General features: G+C 37.2%; 1 protein-coding gene across 3 annotated transcripts; it reads left to right on the forward strand.

The window, feature by feature from the left end:
* The first annotated feature begins 83 nt into the window (after positions 1–83).
* LOC109061761 (protein phosphatase 1A-like) lies at positions 84–12,010 on the forward strand. 3 transcript variants are annotated; one of them, XM_042769153.1, is made up of 6 exons: positions 85–444; positions 3,472–4,343; positions 5,162–5,279; positions 5,376–5,487; positions 7,326–7,383; positions 8,659–12,010. In XM_042769153.1, the coding sequence occupies exons 2-6, from the start codon at positions 3,489–3,491 to the stop codon at positions 8,686–8,688; spliced, it is 1,173 nt and encodes a 390-aa protein (XP_042625087.1). In that variant the 5' UTR covers positions 85–444; positions 3,472–3,488; the 3' UTR covers positions 8,689–12,010. The 3 variants fall into 3 exon arrangements, with proteins under 3 accessions (XP_042625089.1, XP_042625087.1, XP_042625088.1); XM_042769154.1 differs by lacking the exon at positions 85–444 and adding an exon at positions 862–1,006; XM_042769155.1 differs by lacking the exons at positions 7,326–7,383; positions 8,659–12,010 and having other exon boundaries at positions 84–444; positions 5,376–5,491.
* Positions 12,011–18,011: the final 6,001 nt, after the last annotated feature.

Consider the following 18,011-nt stretch of genomic DNA (forward strand, 5'->3'; position numbering starts at 1 on the left):
TGATGATTGATGAATGAACGAAGGCGAGGGAAGGATGCGATGGTACTGACAGAATGATATATACAGATGGAGGGATGATGTTGATGGAGAGGTGATGATGTCATTCTTTTAAGTGCGCAGCCCTGCTGAATCCACATCCGGGTCCTGTGCTGCTGCTGGTGTGCAGACATTCGGTCCCGAACACAGCGGACCAAAACAGCGGTCAACCCCGACACTTTCAACGTTCAGGTCGCTGAATAAATGGGAATGATGCATCCCTGGTTTAAACAGATAAGGGTGATCCGCTCTTTCACAGACTGAATGCAGAGCAAAACAATCCGCCAGCCTGTCTCTCTCTCACCACCGCCGCGCTCAGTTCATATCTCTCTCTTTCTTTTCGTCCTTCTCTTTTATCTGGGTTTTACCTCCTCCACTACAGAACTCTCCAGGTCTCGTTTTTAGTGGGTAAGTTTCTGTGCTCTTGTAATATGTGAATGATAGAGCTAGCTTGTTAGCATATAGGCTAAGGGAGTAGGCGGGTGTTGTGTGCGCTCGGCGGGTTGATTTGTCGTATGTGGCCGTCGCATGGTGCGCTGAGGGCAGCGGGTCTGACAAGACAAGCCTGAGGCTTCACATTGGCCTCTCGTTAGCATTTAGCTCGTTAGTTTGTCTGACCTCAAACCTTAACAGTGGGTTTTTGCCAAACTCTTAACTCATTATATTTCCCGATTAGATCCACTAGCCAATTTCACGTTGTTTGAATGTTTCAGTCAAACTGAAGGCACCCAAACGTCAGTGTTAGCATGGAGCTAGCGTGCTAACAGGCTCGCGACCTGCTCGCGACACTGTGACGTAATGCGGAATAAAGGCGCGTGAAAATGCGGCAGGTCTGCACCCGCAGACTTTTAGTTCACTGCTGTTCAGCACTAACAAGGGCAAAGAACATTGATTGCTGATATCTCACTGTAAAAGCCGAATGTACTCTAGCAGTAAACTCAGTCTGCAGCAAACGAATACAGGGTTCAAGGTTTGTTTGTTTTTTATAAATTGCACTGGTTTTGTGTCCAGAGTGAGGTGTGATGGATGTGAGTGGTGAACAATGGTCAGAATGCTTCAGTACTTGTCTATTTTTAGTATACGAGTGTGTAGTGTGCGTAGCAGTGCGTTAGCTGACAGCCATACATGGCTGGGAACCCGCTGTACGTGTGTCTGCCTGCCTTTGTTGATGGGGTGTGTGTGTGTGTTTACATTTGTTTCTTGTGCGTGTTGGCATGCCATAGTTTATTTCTGAAGTGACCACTAGCATGACGAGACTTTTGTAATTTCGGCCATTATGAATTATAAATAGTGTCCTTGTGCTGTGTGTGTTTACGCTTGATTCGGATTAGCCTTAAACTTGCCATTAAAGGTTTTACACGTTCAAGTAAACAATCGTTTTAAGTCGACATGAAATGAAAATTTAACCCTTAATGCATAATCTTCAGGCGAAGTACAGACTTGTCCTTGGTGACGTATGCCAGGCTTCTCCAATCATTTAGTCCGCTGATACCCCGCCCCTTTTGTACAACTGACTGCATGCTGGCATTCAGGTATGTCTCCATCAATCAACAACCGCTGAATAGAATCAGTTCCCCCCTACCTATTTTTCTCTAATCCATTTCACTCGATTGTACCTCAAATTATTAATGACCACAAATCTGTTATTACTCCTGTTTCGTTGTAACTTTAATGTCATCATAAGATGAGTAGGAAATGTAATTTTTCCTGTTTTTATTCGGATTGAAAACCTAAATTGAATTGGCTTAAATTTTTGCATACAAGAACTACACTATATAACTATTTTTTTTTTTCTTGACTGAAATGAGTATTTTGCTTATCATTCGGCTGATAGATTTAAATAGGGGTGCTCCAGTTGATCGGCTACTGATCACAATTGGCCTATAATCGTTTTGGGGTGATTAATCGGCGGTCTCTAAAACGGCCGATCTCATAAAACCGATCTCAAGCTGATGGTGCGCCTGCCGTGAGAGGTTTGGAATGAGATGCAGAGATAGTTTCGCACTGAGTCTATTTTTTTGCTGCGCTGAATTAAAGTTACAGCGCATTGTTTGCGGTAAATATGAACATGCATTGACACAAAAATGTAGTAATTACACCATAAATGCATATAATTAAAGTCAACTGTGTTTCACACCCAGCACATAGGCTATGTTTTTTTTTTGGCTAGACTTAAAGGAAAAGAGCACTTTTACATAAACAAGGCAATAATTTTAAAGTTCTTTATGAACTGCAGGATTGCTTGTAATAAAGATTTAAATGCAAAAGAAAAGGCAGTAGGGCTGACTGTTTCTGTCAATGTTAAGTTTTAATTTAGGATGTTTGAGATAATGTAAGAAAAATAGTTTAAATGTTTTGCTTTAGCAACTTAATATATAAATCTTAAAGTAAATGCAAAAGTAAAAAGCATTGAATAATTAATGAAAGATTGTATTACTGTACTGTGTAAAAAAAATGAATCACAATGTTGAAAAAGCATTTTAAGTAACAATGTTTGGGTTTAAAATCAAAATAGTGGATAAATGTTGTGTTTGTGGTGAACAGCCACAGATCAGGAGCAGACTCCTGTGTGAAAGCACAGTCCGTGCTGTACCACACATGGACTACATACAAACTGCAAACGGAGTATTTGTGAACCTCACCTCACAAAATCAGGCTTGCGCTGTGTAAGCTATTGTGCAACAGTTACACTAAAAACAAAAATACAGTGCATGATCAAACATTTAGGTGAGATAAATATATATTTTTGAAAAAATGGCCCCCTCCACCCAAAAAAAAAAAAAAACCTCTCACAAGAGTCACCTAAGAGAGGAATTCATTTTCAAAAATGAAATTCAGGCCCTGGATAAATGTCTAAAAATCTTGATTGGATCATCTCTATAAATCATTCTACATGATAAAAAGAAGGCTTTAAAAAGATTGGTATGGGTGGGGGGGTATAAATTGTCATTTAAAATGAGATATAAAAAAAACAAAAACTCAGGTTTACTGTGCTTGTTTGTGGGCATGCACAATTCGGCTAAAAATTGAGATTTGTTTTTTATAAATGAGTATAACAATAATAATTATTATTATTATCGTTGTTGTGGTTATCTGAAAAAATTGTGCATTATTATTTGTAGTAGTAGTAGTAGTTGTAGTCGTATTTATATTGATATTTAACTTTGTAAATAAAGAAGTGTTTTAAAACAGTTGGTAGGTAACAGGTATCTAATTTGAAGGGTTTTTGAGAATTGTGAAATTTTTACTGGTATTGGCTACTGAAATTTGGTACCGTGACAACCCCATACAGAATTAATGTTTTGATGAATAGTGCAGCCATATATCTGGCCCAGCTGGGACGCAAATAGCAGATATTTTGGTGCTGTAAGTGGCATTTAAATGAAACACAATTTTTTTTATATTGCTTATCATTCTCAAACTTTTCTGTACTAGATTTCTAAGCCGCAGAGATGGGTGCATTTCTGGATAAGCCAAAGATGGAGAAGCACAACGCTCATGGTGAAGGCAACGGCCTGTGCTACGGCCTGAGCAGCATGCAGGGCTGGCGTGTAGAGATGGAGGATGCGCATACCGCTGTCATCGGCCTGCCCAACGGCTTGGACCCCTGGTCATTCTTCGCTGTTTACGACGGGCATGCAGGATCGCAGGTGGCACGTTACTGCTGCGAGCACCTCCTGGAGCACATCACCAGCAACCCTGACTTCCAGGGTGGAGGTGGAGGAGGGGGTCCAGCCGTGGAGCCCAGCGTGGACAGCGTGAAATCTGGAATCCGTACTGGTTTCCTGCAGATTGACGATCACATGCGGCAGATCTCGGAGAAGAAACACGGTGGTGCTGACCGCAGTGGCTCGACCGCTGTCGGTGTGATGATCTCACCCCGCCACATCTACTTTATCAACTGCGGAGACTCGCGGGGTTTGCTGAGCCGCGGTGGGGCTGTGCACTTCTTCACACAGGACCACAAACCCAGCAACCCCTTGGAGAAGGAGAGGATCCAGAATGCTGGAGGATCTGTGATGATCCAGCGTGTCAATGGGTCCCTGGCAGTGTCTAGGGCTCTGGGGGATTTTGACTATAAGTGTGTGCATGGTAAGGGTCCCACGGAGCAGCTGGTGTCACCAGAGCCTGAGGTGTATGCTATCGAGCGGTCGGAGGCGGAGGATGAGTTTATTGTTCTTGCTTGTGATGGGATCTGGGATGTGATGGCCAATGAGGAGCTGTGCGATTTTGTTCGTTCACGACTGGAGGTCACTGATGATCTGGAGAGGGTCTGCAATGAAATTGTGGATACCTGTTTGTATAAAGTGAGTATAAAAAGAATTTTAAAAGACAGCTAGATTAAATGCTTTTGTCTATTAAAAAAAAAAAATTATTACAGTCTGGAGATAAATCACACTTGTTGATAGTTTACAAAGTTTGTTCAAAAGTTTGGGGTCAGTAAGATTTTTTTTATTTTTTTTATTTTTTTATTCAGCAAGGTTGCGTTGATCAACAGTGACAGTAAAGTGACTTGCTACAAAAATGATAATTTGTAACAAAAACTTTTTTTCATCAAAGCATCTTGAAAAAGAAAAGCATCCTTTCCACAAAAATGTCAAGCAGTATTGTTTTTAACATTGATAATAAGAAATGTTTCTTGAGTACCAAATCAACATATTATAATGGTTTCTGAAGGATCATGTGACACTGAGGACTGGAGTAATGACTCCAGATTACCATTACAGTACTGATTTTGTAAATATGTTTAATAGAAAACCATTCATTTAAATTGTTTTTTTTTTTTTTCACAGCATTACTATTTTATCTTTTATTGAGGCATCTCAGTGTTTTTAATTTAAGATGAGGAAAATTTGTGAAGTTTAACATGATGAAAACAAATGTTGTCTAGAGTAATGGAAGATTTTTAGTTTTAATTTCATTTTTTAGTAGCTTTATTACTTCACTAGTGTGCAATGAACATATGTAACTCTGTACTGAATACATTTTTACACTGAGCGAGTGTTCATAACAGTCTTCAAGTTTTACATGTTATCTTCCAATTTTTCCACGGTGTTTCATGGGTATTACATTTTGATTTGGTTTAAATTTTGATGAAACCCTCCCTCCTTCTGTGTTTGGATAGGGAAGTCGTGACAACATGAGTGTTGTGTTGGTGTGTTTCGTCAGTGCACCGAAGGTTTCCCCTGAAGCTGTCAAAAGGGAAGCTGAGCTTGATAAATACTTAGAGAGCCGAGTAGAAGGTATGAGCTAACCTTTACAAACCTTATGCTATTAAATGGAATTGGTAATTCAGCTGAGCCAAACTTGATTGATCTGAATTGTTGTTGGTATAACAGAGATCCTGAAGAGGCAGGGGGACGAAGGTGTGCCGGACCTGGTACATGTGATGCGCACATTAGCATCTGAGAGCATCCCCAACCTACCACCTGGAGGAGAGCTGGCCAGCAAGTGAGTACCACACGATCTCTCCCTCTCTCTTTACTTAGTTGCAAAACCTATTGATCTGTCAGTCCAACATTTTGTGTGTCTGGCTCAAAGACCTGGTATGCAAAACATCCATAGAACTGCAGCACAAGCCTGCCAATTTTCTATCTGTTCCAAGCCAAAAAATTTAGACCACCTCTCAAAAGAATAAAACAAGGATATGTGAACAAAATGCATGTATTGGCTATTAGAAATCTATAAAATGCACCCGCCGCAATATTTCAATCATTAAAAACAGCGGTACATTCTAAAACGTTTAATGTGACACTTAAAGTGCCTTTAAAACAGTGATATTAAAAGATCAAATTCAGTACACACTTTATTGATGATGCATGCTTTATGCAGGCAAGCAAATGAGCCCAGAATATGAACACAATGCGCTAAATGGTTAAGCATCTTCTTTACAATGGTTTTCTATGGGAAAATATTTAATATTAAACTTTGCGCATTGCATTTGTATTCTGGGTTCATCTGCTTGCCTGTACAAAGTATGCATCATCAATAATCTGTATACTGAATTTTGCCTTTAAATATCACTGTCTTACTAAATTACTACTTAATGCAAACCCAGACCTGCCAACCTGTATGTATTTTGCATAGCGGCTACGCAGTTTGACCTCAAAGGTCGTTGGTATGATATGTCACTCTAAACTACACAAAAATCTAATGACGCCTCTGTCCACGCACAGTATTCAAAACAAGCAACAGAAAAAAATGAAAAGTTCAACCAATCAGAGCGTTTTTTTGGGGGGGGGGGGCTTTGCATTTAAATAATTTCTGCATTTTATTTCTCTCTTAATAGCCTATAGTTTATAGATTCAGTTTAAGCGGCTCGCCCCGTCATATGCTCTGACAGAAAGGCTGCGTGTGAGGCTGACAGAGACGTGCTGTTTAATGTGTTTGAGATGTGCTGTTTTTAATGCATAACTTACATTTCACAGGTATATTCTCCATCTGTAAATGTTAAAAAAGCCATGGAAATATTTCCATTTTGTGCATGAGCTTCACTCCACAGACTTCATTTAGAACGAGTGCTGCCGCGCCAAACAGACAGAGCTCAATGAAATAAGAGTGCAATAACTCTGACTAAAATATACATTTTGCTGAAATATTTGTAGTTGGACAATAAATGTGACGTAGAATTTTAAACCTACAAGTAAGTGTATTTGTATGTTAGCACTAACATCTTTTTCTGCAGCTCATAGTGTCTTTTCAAGTTGAAAAAAAGTAAAACTTTTCAGGAAAAAAAAGCCTTACGTCAAGCGCTTTTATGACTGCTTACCAAAGACAAGCGAGTAGCGAGACCAGTAGTTTCCATAACAAAATGAAAAAATGTAGAAGGTGCCAGTAGGTGGACTTATCGTACTAGTTTAGCCTTTTGTCGACATTTCTGCACCACAAAGCACTAGGCTACTGTTGCAGCTGTTGTTATAGCAACAGTAGATGCCATGGGCTGACATTTGTAACCAAAATGCTGCCAGCTTTTACAAAAAAAAAAAAAAATGGCCTTGTCAGCTTTTTCTTGTCAAAAAAGACGGCAAGTGTGAACATGCCCTAAAAGTATAAATTATTTTCAGGAAAAAGAGTGCATGCTTGAGTTGCTCTCCAAGCAAACCAAACTCTGACATCAAAGTGACTTGGTCTGCGCCAACATCTCTCTAGTTGCTACTTTTGAAAAGTTGCATATAAAGTTCCATTTTGCTTTAAATGAGACAGCTCAGTAGGTTTTGCAAAAGAGGTGATGCTTCTTTCCCTCTGTTTCTTCTCTCAGAAGCTCATACCTGTTTCTGTGTTTGTCATAGGCGGAGTGTAATTGAAGCAGTATACAACAAACTTAACCCATACAGGAACGAGGATACAGTGAGTACATCAGCTTGACCCTGTGTGGGTATAAATGCTGGGAAGTTTGCTTGCATGGTTTTTGTTCTTTGTCACCTTAAGTGTTCCAAACTTTTGTTTTTCATTTGTGCATGTTTCTATTCTGTTCCATATTATCTGCTCTCATCTAACAGTGCTGGATAGGCTGAGCTGTGCTTTGAAAAGGGTTTTGGTTTAGTGCAGGGTGGAACCCCTCAAATTTGTTTAACAAACGGATTTTGCATTTAAAAGAAAAACTTTAATGTTGATTGAATAATTTGTCATGGATTGATTGGATAATTATAGTTCTTGATAGTTCTTGAGTTCTAGAGTTCTTGATCTGAAAAGTCTAATGTCATTAGTTCATGTAGTCATGTTTTGTCATCTTTAAAGTTTTTACTTAGTAATTACTTAAGTAAAGGACAAGCAATAGAAATAAAACTACACAAGCATTTTGACCAAGAAGTGCATTTTAATGTTTATGAACATAGCTGCATTTGTCTTGTGATTGCTCTTTACAATGTGGCATCTTAAAGCATTGGTTTGTCTTTAGTTTTTTGGTCTTTTTTTAATATTTACTTGCTAATGATACTTTTGGCATCCCTAGTGGCACGTGCCTGATTTTATTTAATTTAAAAAAAAAATACAAATCCTCCGTGTATCCATTTTTTTTTTTTTTGTATCATACAGACTGGATTGTTAGTGTGTAAGAAAATCAGGCACCTCGATGCTCTTTACATCAGTACTAAGCACTTGATTCTGATGAACAATGGTAGTTTATAGAATCAGTGAAACTGTTGTGAATCATAGCTATGTAATTTATTGCTCAACCCTAATTTTATGTAATAAATGCCTACCTTCAGGCATCACAGACACTAGCTTAATTATTTAATATTTAAAAAAAAAACTAATCCTGTGTTCTACATGTTTATCTGTAATATGTCTCTAGTCTTTTCATACTTACAGCTCATACTTTAACCCACATACTTTATCTCTGGAGGTTGCCATTCTAACCAAATGAGCGATGCACCTCAAAATCCCCAAATAGCGTGTTGGCACACAAGCAACATCAAGTGCTGTAATTTCTGTCATTTGCAATCAGCGCATCAGTTTGGCCATTTTAACCCAAGATTTGGATCCCTCCATCATTTCCATCAACATTTCCTAGAATCATTCTGTTTCATTCTGTGTCTCATACAAACATGCATTTTCCTGAGTGGTTGGCGGTTGGAGCTTGGCAGGATCTCACAAGCTGCTCTCCTCCTCTCTCCATTCAAGGACTCTGCATCCACGGATGACATGTGGTAGCCCTGCCCCTTTAAACACTGCACAGAGTTTACAACCCTCCAGAACCCTGCACAACAACCTTTCCTACAGGACCCGGCACCAGAACCCTGCACAAGAACCCTCAACTACTACAGGACCTGCACAAGAACCCTACTACAGCCCAGTTCAGCTGCTCTGGACTGTTCGGAGGAAGAAGAGGAAGGGAATGAGGGCTCCCTCCCCTTGTTCATATAATGTTCCCTCTCAGTGCTAGGCAGTGGTACCTTCTGGAAATTTTCTGCATACTCTTCTGTCCCGAATAAGTCTTTTCCCAAATCCTTTTATCCTTAACATCACCCTCTTTAAAAAAAATCCAACACTTTTTTTTTTTCATTTCCGCCATATAAATATCATTTTTTTTTTTTTTTTGGTGTAATTAATTTGATTCACATTTCCTTGTGTGTTTGTATATTTCAGCTTTTATTTCTGTGAAGTGCAATTGTCTTGTACAAAGAGAAGCCTGTATCAAATGCAGCTTGATTTTTAAGTTTATAGAAAAAAGACAAAAATGGCACACCTTTATGCCCTGCCTGCTTTAGTTTCCTCTCCAACAGCTGAAGCCCAACACATCTGCCTCCCTATTTCCTTTCCCTTTTTTCTTTTTTTTTAAACAAAATATAACTTTTTGTATTGTTACTTTTTAAGTGAAACGGGTAAATGATATGGGCTCACAGCACAGTACAGTAAGCTTTCTCGTAAATCTCACAGCACAGATGACAGTAATCGGTATGTTCTCTCAGTACTACTGTTTTTCTTTTTATGGTGGGGTGGGTATTTTATTTTTTATTATTACTTTTTTTAATTATTTTACTTTTTTGAGGAAACCGCTTTAACTTACTTAATCTAAGCTGAAATTGTGTGTGTGAATGAGTGAGCCTTATGAGAAATCAATGGTTTTGTGTGTGTGTGTGTGTAAGAGGATGCATGTTTGATCCATAGTGCAAGTTTTGTGTGTGCGTGTGAGAGTCTTTTACCTGATGCGCTAACCCTGATTATCTCTCTTATCATCAACACTAGGACTCTTCTCTACAGTGTTCTGCACTACCGCAGCTCTTGATTTTTTTTTTTTTTAAGATTAAGTTGGTCTGGGAGCATCTTAAAGGATCCCCTGCACTTGCTGGAAAAAAAGGAATTGTTAAGAAGTACTCAGAACTGGGACAGGCCCTATTAAGTGCGTTTATGTATGTGCTTGGTTGTCAGTGCATATGGTCTGAATGGATGTGTGAGATTGCATGTTTTTTGTGCTTAAAATGATGTGGGTTTAATGGGGATATTTAGGCTTTTGACACAAATATATAAGGCTTTGGCTATAGTGCTCAATCACCCATCTGCACTGCTGAGAGAGCGATGAGTGAATGCTTTCTGAGATTAACACTCATCTCTCAGATTTTTCTTTGACATAAACCAATCACTTCATCTGGTGTTGATTTAAATGTTATCTGTTTCTTATTTTTTGGATGTGGTGATTTTTTTTTTTTCATTTTCCTTTTTCTCTCTCTCTTCAAAGAACAAATACAGTGTGATGCAGTGAGCTGACCTGGTTTAGGCCAGAGCCTGCATGTGTTCCTCTGACCAATAGGGAGCGCAACAGAGTACTGTTTGCTGCTAAAGTGTGTGATTGAATCATTCTTTCATTCATTTGAAAGCTCTTAGTTTATATTCTCCTGCACCTTTTCCCCCAATGCTGTATGTAACGTAGTTCTGAATTCATTTGAACTGTTGTCTAAAACGTGACATGGTAAAATCACCCCCTTTGTGCTTACCTTCCCAAACTAAATTTTATGTATGGAATAGATTATATGAACAGGAATTCCCTTGCATCTGATAAATATAAATGAGTTTTAAATGCTTTTTTAGTCTAAGTCTGTATATTTGCCTACTGGAAAAAAGGTAGGTAAAATGATCTCTTAATTTTTGTGAACCTCACAGGGTGATTTAGTAAACTAATATTGTAACAAAATGACAATCTAACAGTGTTTAGCTAATGTAAACGGAAAAATCTCCCTTTATCCTCTGTGCTTTCAGCTTGTGTTATAACACTGGCATAAAGATCATTGTGTTTGTTTGTGGAATGGTGAACTGTGTGTTTTCCCCAGTGGAAGCTGGAATGTTGTGTAACAGGAGGATTTTCAAAATGAATCTAAAATTAACAGGACGTTTTAGGATGTCTTAGAGGCCAGGATATGTTCATGTGTCTTTAAGGGGATTTTTTGCATCCGCAAAGCTGCGTGGACTCACTTTAGGAATGTAGACACAAGGAACGGCGACTCTTAATAGGATACTGTTGGATTGCTTAACCCCCAGTTTGGTTATATATGTGCTTAAAAATCTTTAACAAATTATGTGACTCATTTTAAAAAAAGAATTTTGTTGTATATGCAGTTTTGAGATTCATGGACTGCTATTATACAGATTCTCCTTTGTTTGCAAGACGTCCAGATGCTTTTTGGATCAGAAATACAGAATTTGTAGTTGCAAGATGGCCATAACCACAGGTCTATTAAGTGGGGAGAGGTTATGTAACGATTTACACTGAAACATACAAGTCCAGTTATAGATGATAGAGATGTTTATGAATGTGTTTTTACTAAGTTATATCTTGTCACTGAAGTTGACAAGGGCATTTTGCAAGGAATTTAAATGACACATGAACCATTGCATTTGTTAACAGAGCAAAGACTTTCTATCTTTTGCTAAATGCGTCATAAACTGTATGATGCCCCAAATTTTAGCTTTATGCTCTGAAATCCTATTTCCGTGGTCTCTAGCTCTGTAGTGTTAACTTGGTAGCTCATTTCAGTTGATTTATTCAGACCTGCCTTCTAATGTACAAACCAAGTGATTAATGCAGCCTTAATGCCTCCTGCAAAACCCCACCCCCAAACCCTTGGGCTTTTATATTACAGAGCTCTGTACAGAAACACACCACAATTTTGTGTTAAAGGGAACTAAATTTTGTAGCACGGTGTGTAATTCAGTGGTTCGGCCTCACACATTCTCATAGACACTTGTATGGTATTTTACCCTCGTGAAATCCCACCTCCTACCCCAACAGGATTATTTTTGCTGATTTCAGTCATCTGCTGTCCTCATAAGCTAAGATATTTTTGTTAAACAATTGATATGTATATTTGTATTCATTTATAAATATGTACACAAAATGAAGTGAATAATCAAGGATAATCTCTCCTCCCTGTAACCCACTGTGACCCACTGGTCATCCTCTAACTGTTCCACTGTCCATTTTTGTTGTTTTAATCTTTTCAGACTGGAAATAAACCTATTTTATTTGAAAAAATAAAAATTGTGTGAAGTTTTTGTATTTTAATTTTATGTTGCCTTTATTACAAGAAGGGCTGTTCTTGTATGTTGTTTTGATGTCACAATTAAATATGAAATTACAGCTCACAATGAAAGAAGGATATGCTTAATAGAAATTCTGCTAAAGGTTTGTGTTTATGTTTTAAAAGCAGTGACTGGGAAATATTCACTACCAGGTTTAATTTAATTGTTTTATTTCATTTTATTTATTTAAAAAAAAAATGAATACTTAAAGGATGCATCAAAAATGATCAATGCAATTGATCAAAATTGACAGTAAATAAATTTAAAAGACGGTTTTAAATAAATTGTTCTTTATATTTATCAAAGAATCCTGAAAAATGAAATGTAACATGGTTTCACAAAAATATTTAGTCGCACAACTGTTTTCAGATGGAAATGTTTATTGTTAGAATGATTTCTGAAGGATCATGTGACAGTGAATACTAGAGCAATGGCTGCTGAAAATTCAGCTTGGCCTTCACGTGAATAAATGACATTTTCAAATATTTTTAAATATACCACCATTATTCTTCATTGTAATGAAATTTCACAATATTATTGTTTTTACTGCGTTTTGATCAAATAAATGTAAGCCTTGGTGAACATCTCCTTCAGGGACTTGTCAAACACACACACACACAAAACTTTCTTCTGTCTTTCAAATCTTTACATTGACCACCAGTTTGATCCAGGATTTGCGCTTGGAAGCTGCACTTAATTCTGTCATCTGTAACTAGCTTTTGGGATTCTGAGACCCATAATCTAAAGTAAATGTAAAAGCAGCTGTAATGTGACCTTTATTTGTGTTCTGAGATTTAAGGTGGATGTGGCTGCTTGTTTCTGAAGGGAGAGGCCAATAAAAAAATCAAGAAAGATGGCTTCAGATGAGATTCAGGTGTAGGAAAAAGGGCTCCATTTTATTTAAAATATACAGTTTATTTCAGAGCAACAGAGATCCTAAATATGAGTCATATGGCTAGCAGCATTTCATTCACAATGTAATATTTTCCCCTTTTATTCATAGGAACCAGCAATGTGATTTTTTCAATGTCCTTGAGAAGTTATTAAAACTTTAATTTTACAGCTGAATGGCTGCTCTCTATTTAACAGATTTTTTATTTACCTTTCATATGTTGATTAATTTGTGAGTATTGATGTTTCATTTTGACATCAGTCTTTAAATTGCAAAGCAGATGTACATCTTTTGTGCAACAAATTTTGGCACTTTACAATGGTAAATTAAAAAGGGGGTCGGTAGTGGAAAGATTTGCAAGAAGTCTTACAAATAAGTGCTTTGTTTTTAATGATGAGTGACACTTGTTTTATGCATTTCAGAAAAAGCAAGAAACAAGAGTTAAGGGTGATCCTTAGTGTCAGTCCATCTGTTTTTTTTCCACATCTGAAAAGAATCTTTAAGCAGCCAGGTGGGGGCAGTGTGAGTTGGATAAAAGGAAGAGACTATGAAATGAAGCCACTGTCAAAACCAAAGTCAGTCAGTTTAGAACAAACTAAAGAGCTCTAGCAAAATGGAAATGGATTAAAATTTTTGACCCTCTCGAAAATCTAATGGGCGGTTTTAAGTATCCATAAATATAACTCTAGATTTAAATTTTATATGTGTACGCTGCTCAGGTAGATTTTTCAATTGTAATTGACAGAATTGTATTTAAGTGATAGTTTACCCAAAAATGAAAATTCTTTCTCCATGTATTCACCCTTATGTCGTCCCAAATCTGTTCCGTGGAATGCAAAAGGAAGATATTTTGAGAAATGTCTCAGTCTTTTTCCATGTAATAGAAGTAAATGGTAACAGCGAAAAACCTGGACATCATACAGACTCTCAAGTCATTCTGAACACAACAAACTAACACAGAAGAGGCACATGACAAATGAAAAGTGTTGTGGGTGTTTGACATCCTCTGACTAGACGGAATCATAGTCTGAAGCTAAAAAATAATCATAGTCTATATCCATCATACTCTACATGATTTTCTGTGAAATCTGTAAACTTCCCAAAATCTGCAGACTGGCTCTGACTTTCAGCAACTAGTGTCAACTCCTCCAGACTTTAAATCAGGGCAAAAAGTATATTCCAGACTTCAGAAAATGAAGTCTGACCAAAAAGAAGCACACTCAGTCAGGTCAGAACACAACAGCCTGAAGTGCTATGCTGAGTTTAGATTTTTTTTTAGTGCATGTATACAGCATTTTTGTTCACAACGTAATTATACATAAAGAGGAGTAGATTGCAGAAAATGAACCTGAAATGATCACTATTCAGCACAGCGGGGTTTACAGCCTCCCTGTTTTTTTTCTCTCTCTTAGAGGACTTACAAACACTTTTCAGGCCTGTTGACCTGATGCAGTCTGTCCTCTTATTGTTTTTCCTGTTATGGTGTATGTGCAAGTTTTTGTTTGAAAGGGAGAGTTGTATCTGCTGCAGCCGCACGGATTCATCACAGTCATACAAAACAGTTCAGCCAGCCAATAACAGAGAGATAATATTGACTCTGCTATTAAACTTCTGTCCTCTTTTGTATCTCTTCTTTCATATTCTCTAATACATCTCTCAACAGCTCACACTTTTTCATCTGTATGCAGTCGTGTGTGTATTTCTCTTTCTTCCTCTGTCATTCTCAGTCACTGGAGAGCACCGCTGTGTAAAACAATGTAGCTAAATTAATTATTTTCATTAGGACCTTATTAAAATCTCTTGGGGTGAGTTTCTTATAGTCAGTAGAGATTTGAGTTTTGTAGGAATTTGCAATATTTTTTATTTTTTTTCATAAGATGCACGAGAGATGTACATTTCTCTTCCAGCCAGTGTTTTTTATTTGTATGCATTTGCTATGACCGGGTGCTGAGTTTGTATTTTAACACTACTAGTAGTAACAGTACAATAATAGTATTTACAGTACTATTATGAAATATTATTACAGTTTAAAATAACTGTTTTCTGTTTAATTTAAAATGTTATTTATTCCTGGGATAATAAAGCTAAATTTTCAGCAGCCATTATTCAGTCTTCAGTGTCACATGATGCTGCAAAAATCATTCTGATATGCTGATTTGGTACTCAAGAAACATTAATTATTATTATCATTGTTAAAAACTGTTGTTCTGCTTAATATTTTTTATGGAAACCATGCTACTTTTTTCAGGATTTTTTGATGAATATAAAGAAATAAACAGCATTTATTTGAGATGGAAATCTTTTGTAACACTATAAATGTCTTGACTGTTGCTTGTAACATTTTATTGGATCCTTGCAAAGTTTAATTTCTTTAAAAAAAATCTTACTGACCCCAAAATTTTGGGGTCTTCATGTAAAACAAATGTATTGTAAATCCTTAAAGCTTCTAAATTAAAAAAAAAAAAAAAGGATTTATTTTATGGGAAAAAAAAACAAAAAGATGTGCACATCCCACAAACCCAACATAGGGCTCAGGTGCAGGACGAAAGAGGGCAAACTTAAGCAAAAAACTAACTAAATGTTTATTATATCAGTAATTATATCAGTGTGGTAACATGTTGTTTGTTTTTTTGCTTATTATTTCATGGTACACATACTATGATTTGTACCATGAAAACAAAAGAAAATCCTCTTTATAATGATTTACCCTCTCTATGAAGTGTGGAACAGCCCTCTTATTGCATCTAACGTCCAAAAGGAATACATAAATCTGGGAACAATGATGCATAGACCATGAAACAAGGTCGACAGGCAGAGTACTGCCCAGTGTGATAGCAGGAGTTTGGTGCGATGCTGCCTCAAGTTGTTGTAATGAGAACACACGGCACCACAGTTCATCAGAGAAGAAATGTGGGGCTTCTGAAGGGTCTGGTCCACAGTGAAACTCCTTAGAGAGCTTTTCAATGGTGCTGATGGTACTGATTACCTCAGAGGGATTCAGTTACTTTACCACGAAACAGGGTGGCCACAGATGGATCCAGCTGTGTGATTTTATAACTCAGCTAGAGCAGTGGATGGCCGTCATGTTGATTCAGGTTTTTTTTTTAGTGCAGATGGAGGCTCACACTGTTCCAATTTCTCATTCAAGTCATATTCTGATTTAAAGGCCAATGATTTTTAAGACATGGGACAAAACGTACTTGACCTGCCATTAAATTACAAAGAAAAAGCAAGAGCGTGTATAGTTTAACAACATCACACAGGCTTGTTGTCTTTTATATATTTTAAATCATTCTCATATTTCGCTAATTTTCTGTCACAACTATCAGAAATTAAGTAATAATTGTTTTGGATTTTTGATATTTTTTCTTCATTTTAAAACATCGTTAATATGTTGTAACACCGAAAAAATTGCTAATGTTTTAAATACATTTATTAATGTGTAATAAACAAAACATGATGCTTTTGTCTCACTGCTGGTGTCACAATCTCCCTCTAGGAGGGAACGAGGAAACGCTGGATATAACATGAATAAATCTTTAATGCTCCAAAGTAGAGACAGGAAACCAGGGAGACATCCAACAAGTAGACCCGACAAACAAGAACTGAAAGGATTAGGGCTTTTAAAGGTAGGATAATTGGGGAGGAACGAGACACACCTGGAATCAAATTAACACAATCAACATGAGGAAGAAACTGGGTCAAAGGGGCAAAAACACACACAGATAAGTCCATAGTCCTGACAGCTGGTAAGAATTTAATAGTCTCAATTCTTCAGTTTATCGAAGTGAATGCTAGATTTTTCAATATTTATGATAATATTTGACACTTTTTGACTTTTATTCAGAAATTCTTGATCCATATTACCTGATGTGAAAGAAAAAACACTCTTTGTGAGAAGCAGGAGATTGCACATAAAGAAAATACTAACATGTTGAACAAAATTGTAACTTCCAATTTTTCTCCCCATGTCTCAAGAATCGGTCAAGGCATGACTTATTCGATTTAGATTGTCAGAGCTGCTTAGACTGTCTTTCTTCCTTCAGGTGCTGAATATATATATAAAAAAAAAACTAATAAAGTTTTAAAAACAGAATCCTGTCACAATATTATTTATTATGCGTCTTCCTGACTATATTGACAAAACTAAAGTCATTCTAGGAGTCATTTTAGGTAGAAAGAGATCCTTAAGGTAACAACTGCACATATTTTCTTTTTTACAGTACACTCACACACACAATCACTCTCAGGGTGAATGTGGTTCTCAGTAAAGGTCACTGTTCAGTGTTACTGACACCCTGAGGTGTGAAGTTCCCTCATCGTGGCATGTCATGGCAGACACACACATAGACTCCATATATGAGCTCTCAGTTGCAGATAACACAAATCTCATTCTTGATGGCTGTAGGAAAGTGTCTCTCACAAAATCAAAGACAGAATATGAGCGAGGCGAATCCCGTCAGACTGTGTTATTAAATGAGCTTTCATAGATTTTGATGTGAATCATAATGCTTCTTGATTCATACATTTGCTGGATTTTGTATGAGACTACCTACCTTTCTCTGCTTCCCTCTGTCTGTGTTTTTTTTTTCTTTGGTGCAATGGTGCTTTAAGTTTGTCTTTCAGTTCCACAGTGGGGTGTCTTCTGCTTCCGTTTGCCATTTGGAAGAAGGGATGGGGCAGAGGGAAGGAAAAAATAGGAGAGAATATTTGGCACATCACCCTTGTTGATTTGGCGTTATATAATCGACCGTAAGGGCTTGTTGGTAAATATGTAAATTGTGCACTGTGAAGACATCTTGCTTTGCACGATTCTTGAGCCAACTGAGACACAAAGACGTAATTCAGAAAATAACTGCAGGGAAGTAAAAAATAAGAAGAGAGGGCAACATTTACAGCTTAATGGCGCTGTATGGACAAAATAGATTGCAGATAAAATGTTGGTAACACAAATGACAAAATGATCACAGATATAATTTGTATTTGTATTATACTTATTATTCAGTTAATTCTCTCATAATTCACAAGAAGTGAACCCTGCTTTCTAACCTAAACAAGCTAAAATTAT

Source organism: Cyprinus carpio, chromosome A13 (genome assembly GCF_018340385.1).
Source record: "Cyprinus carpio isolate SPL01 chromosome A13, ASM1834038v1, whole genome shotgun sequence".
Taxonomy (NCBI): Eukaryota; Metazoa; Chordata; class Actinopteri; order Cypriniformes; family Cyprinidae; genus Cyprinus; species Cyprinus carpio.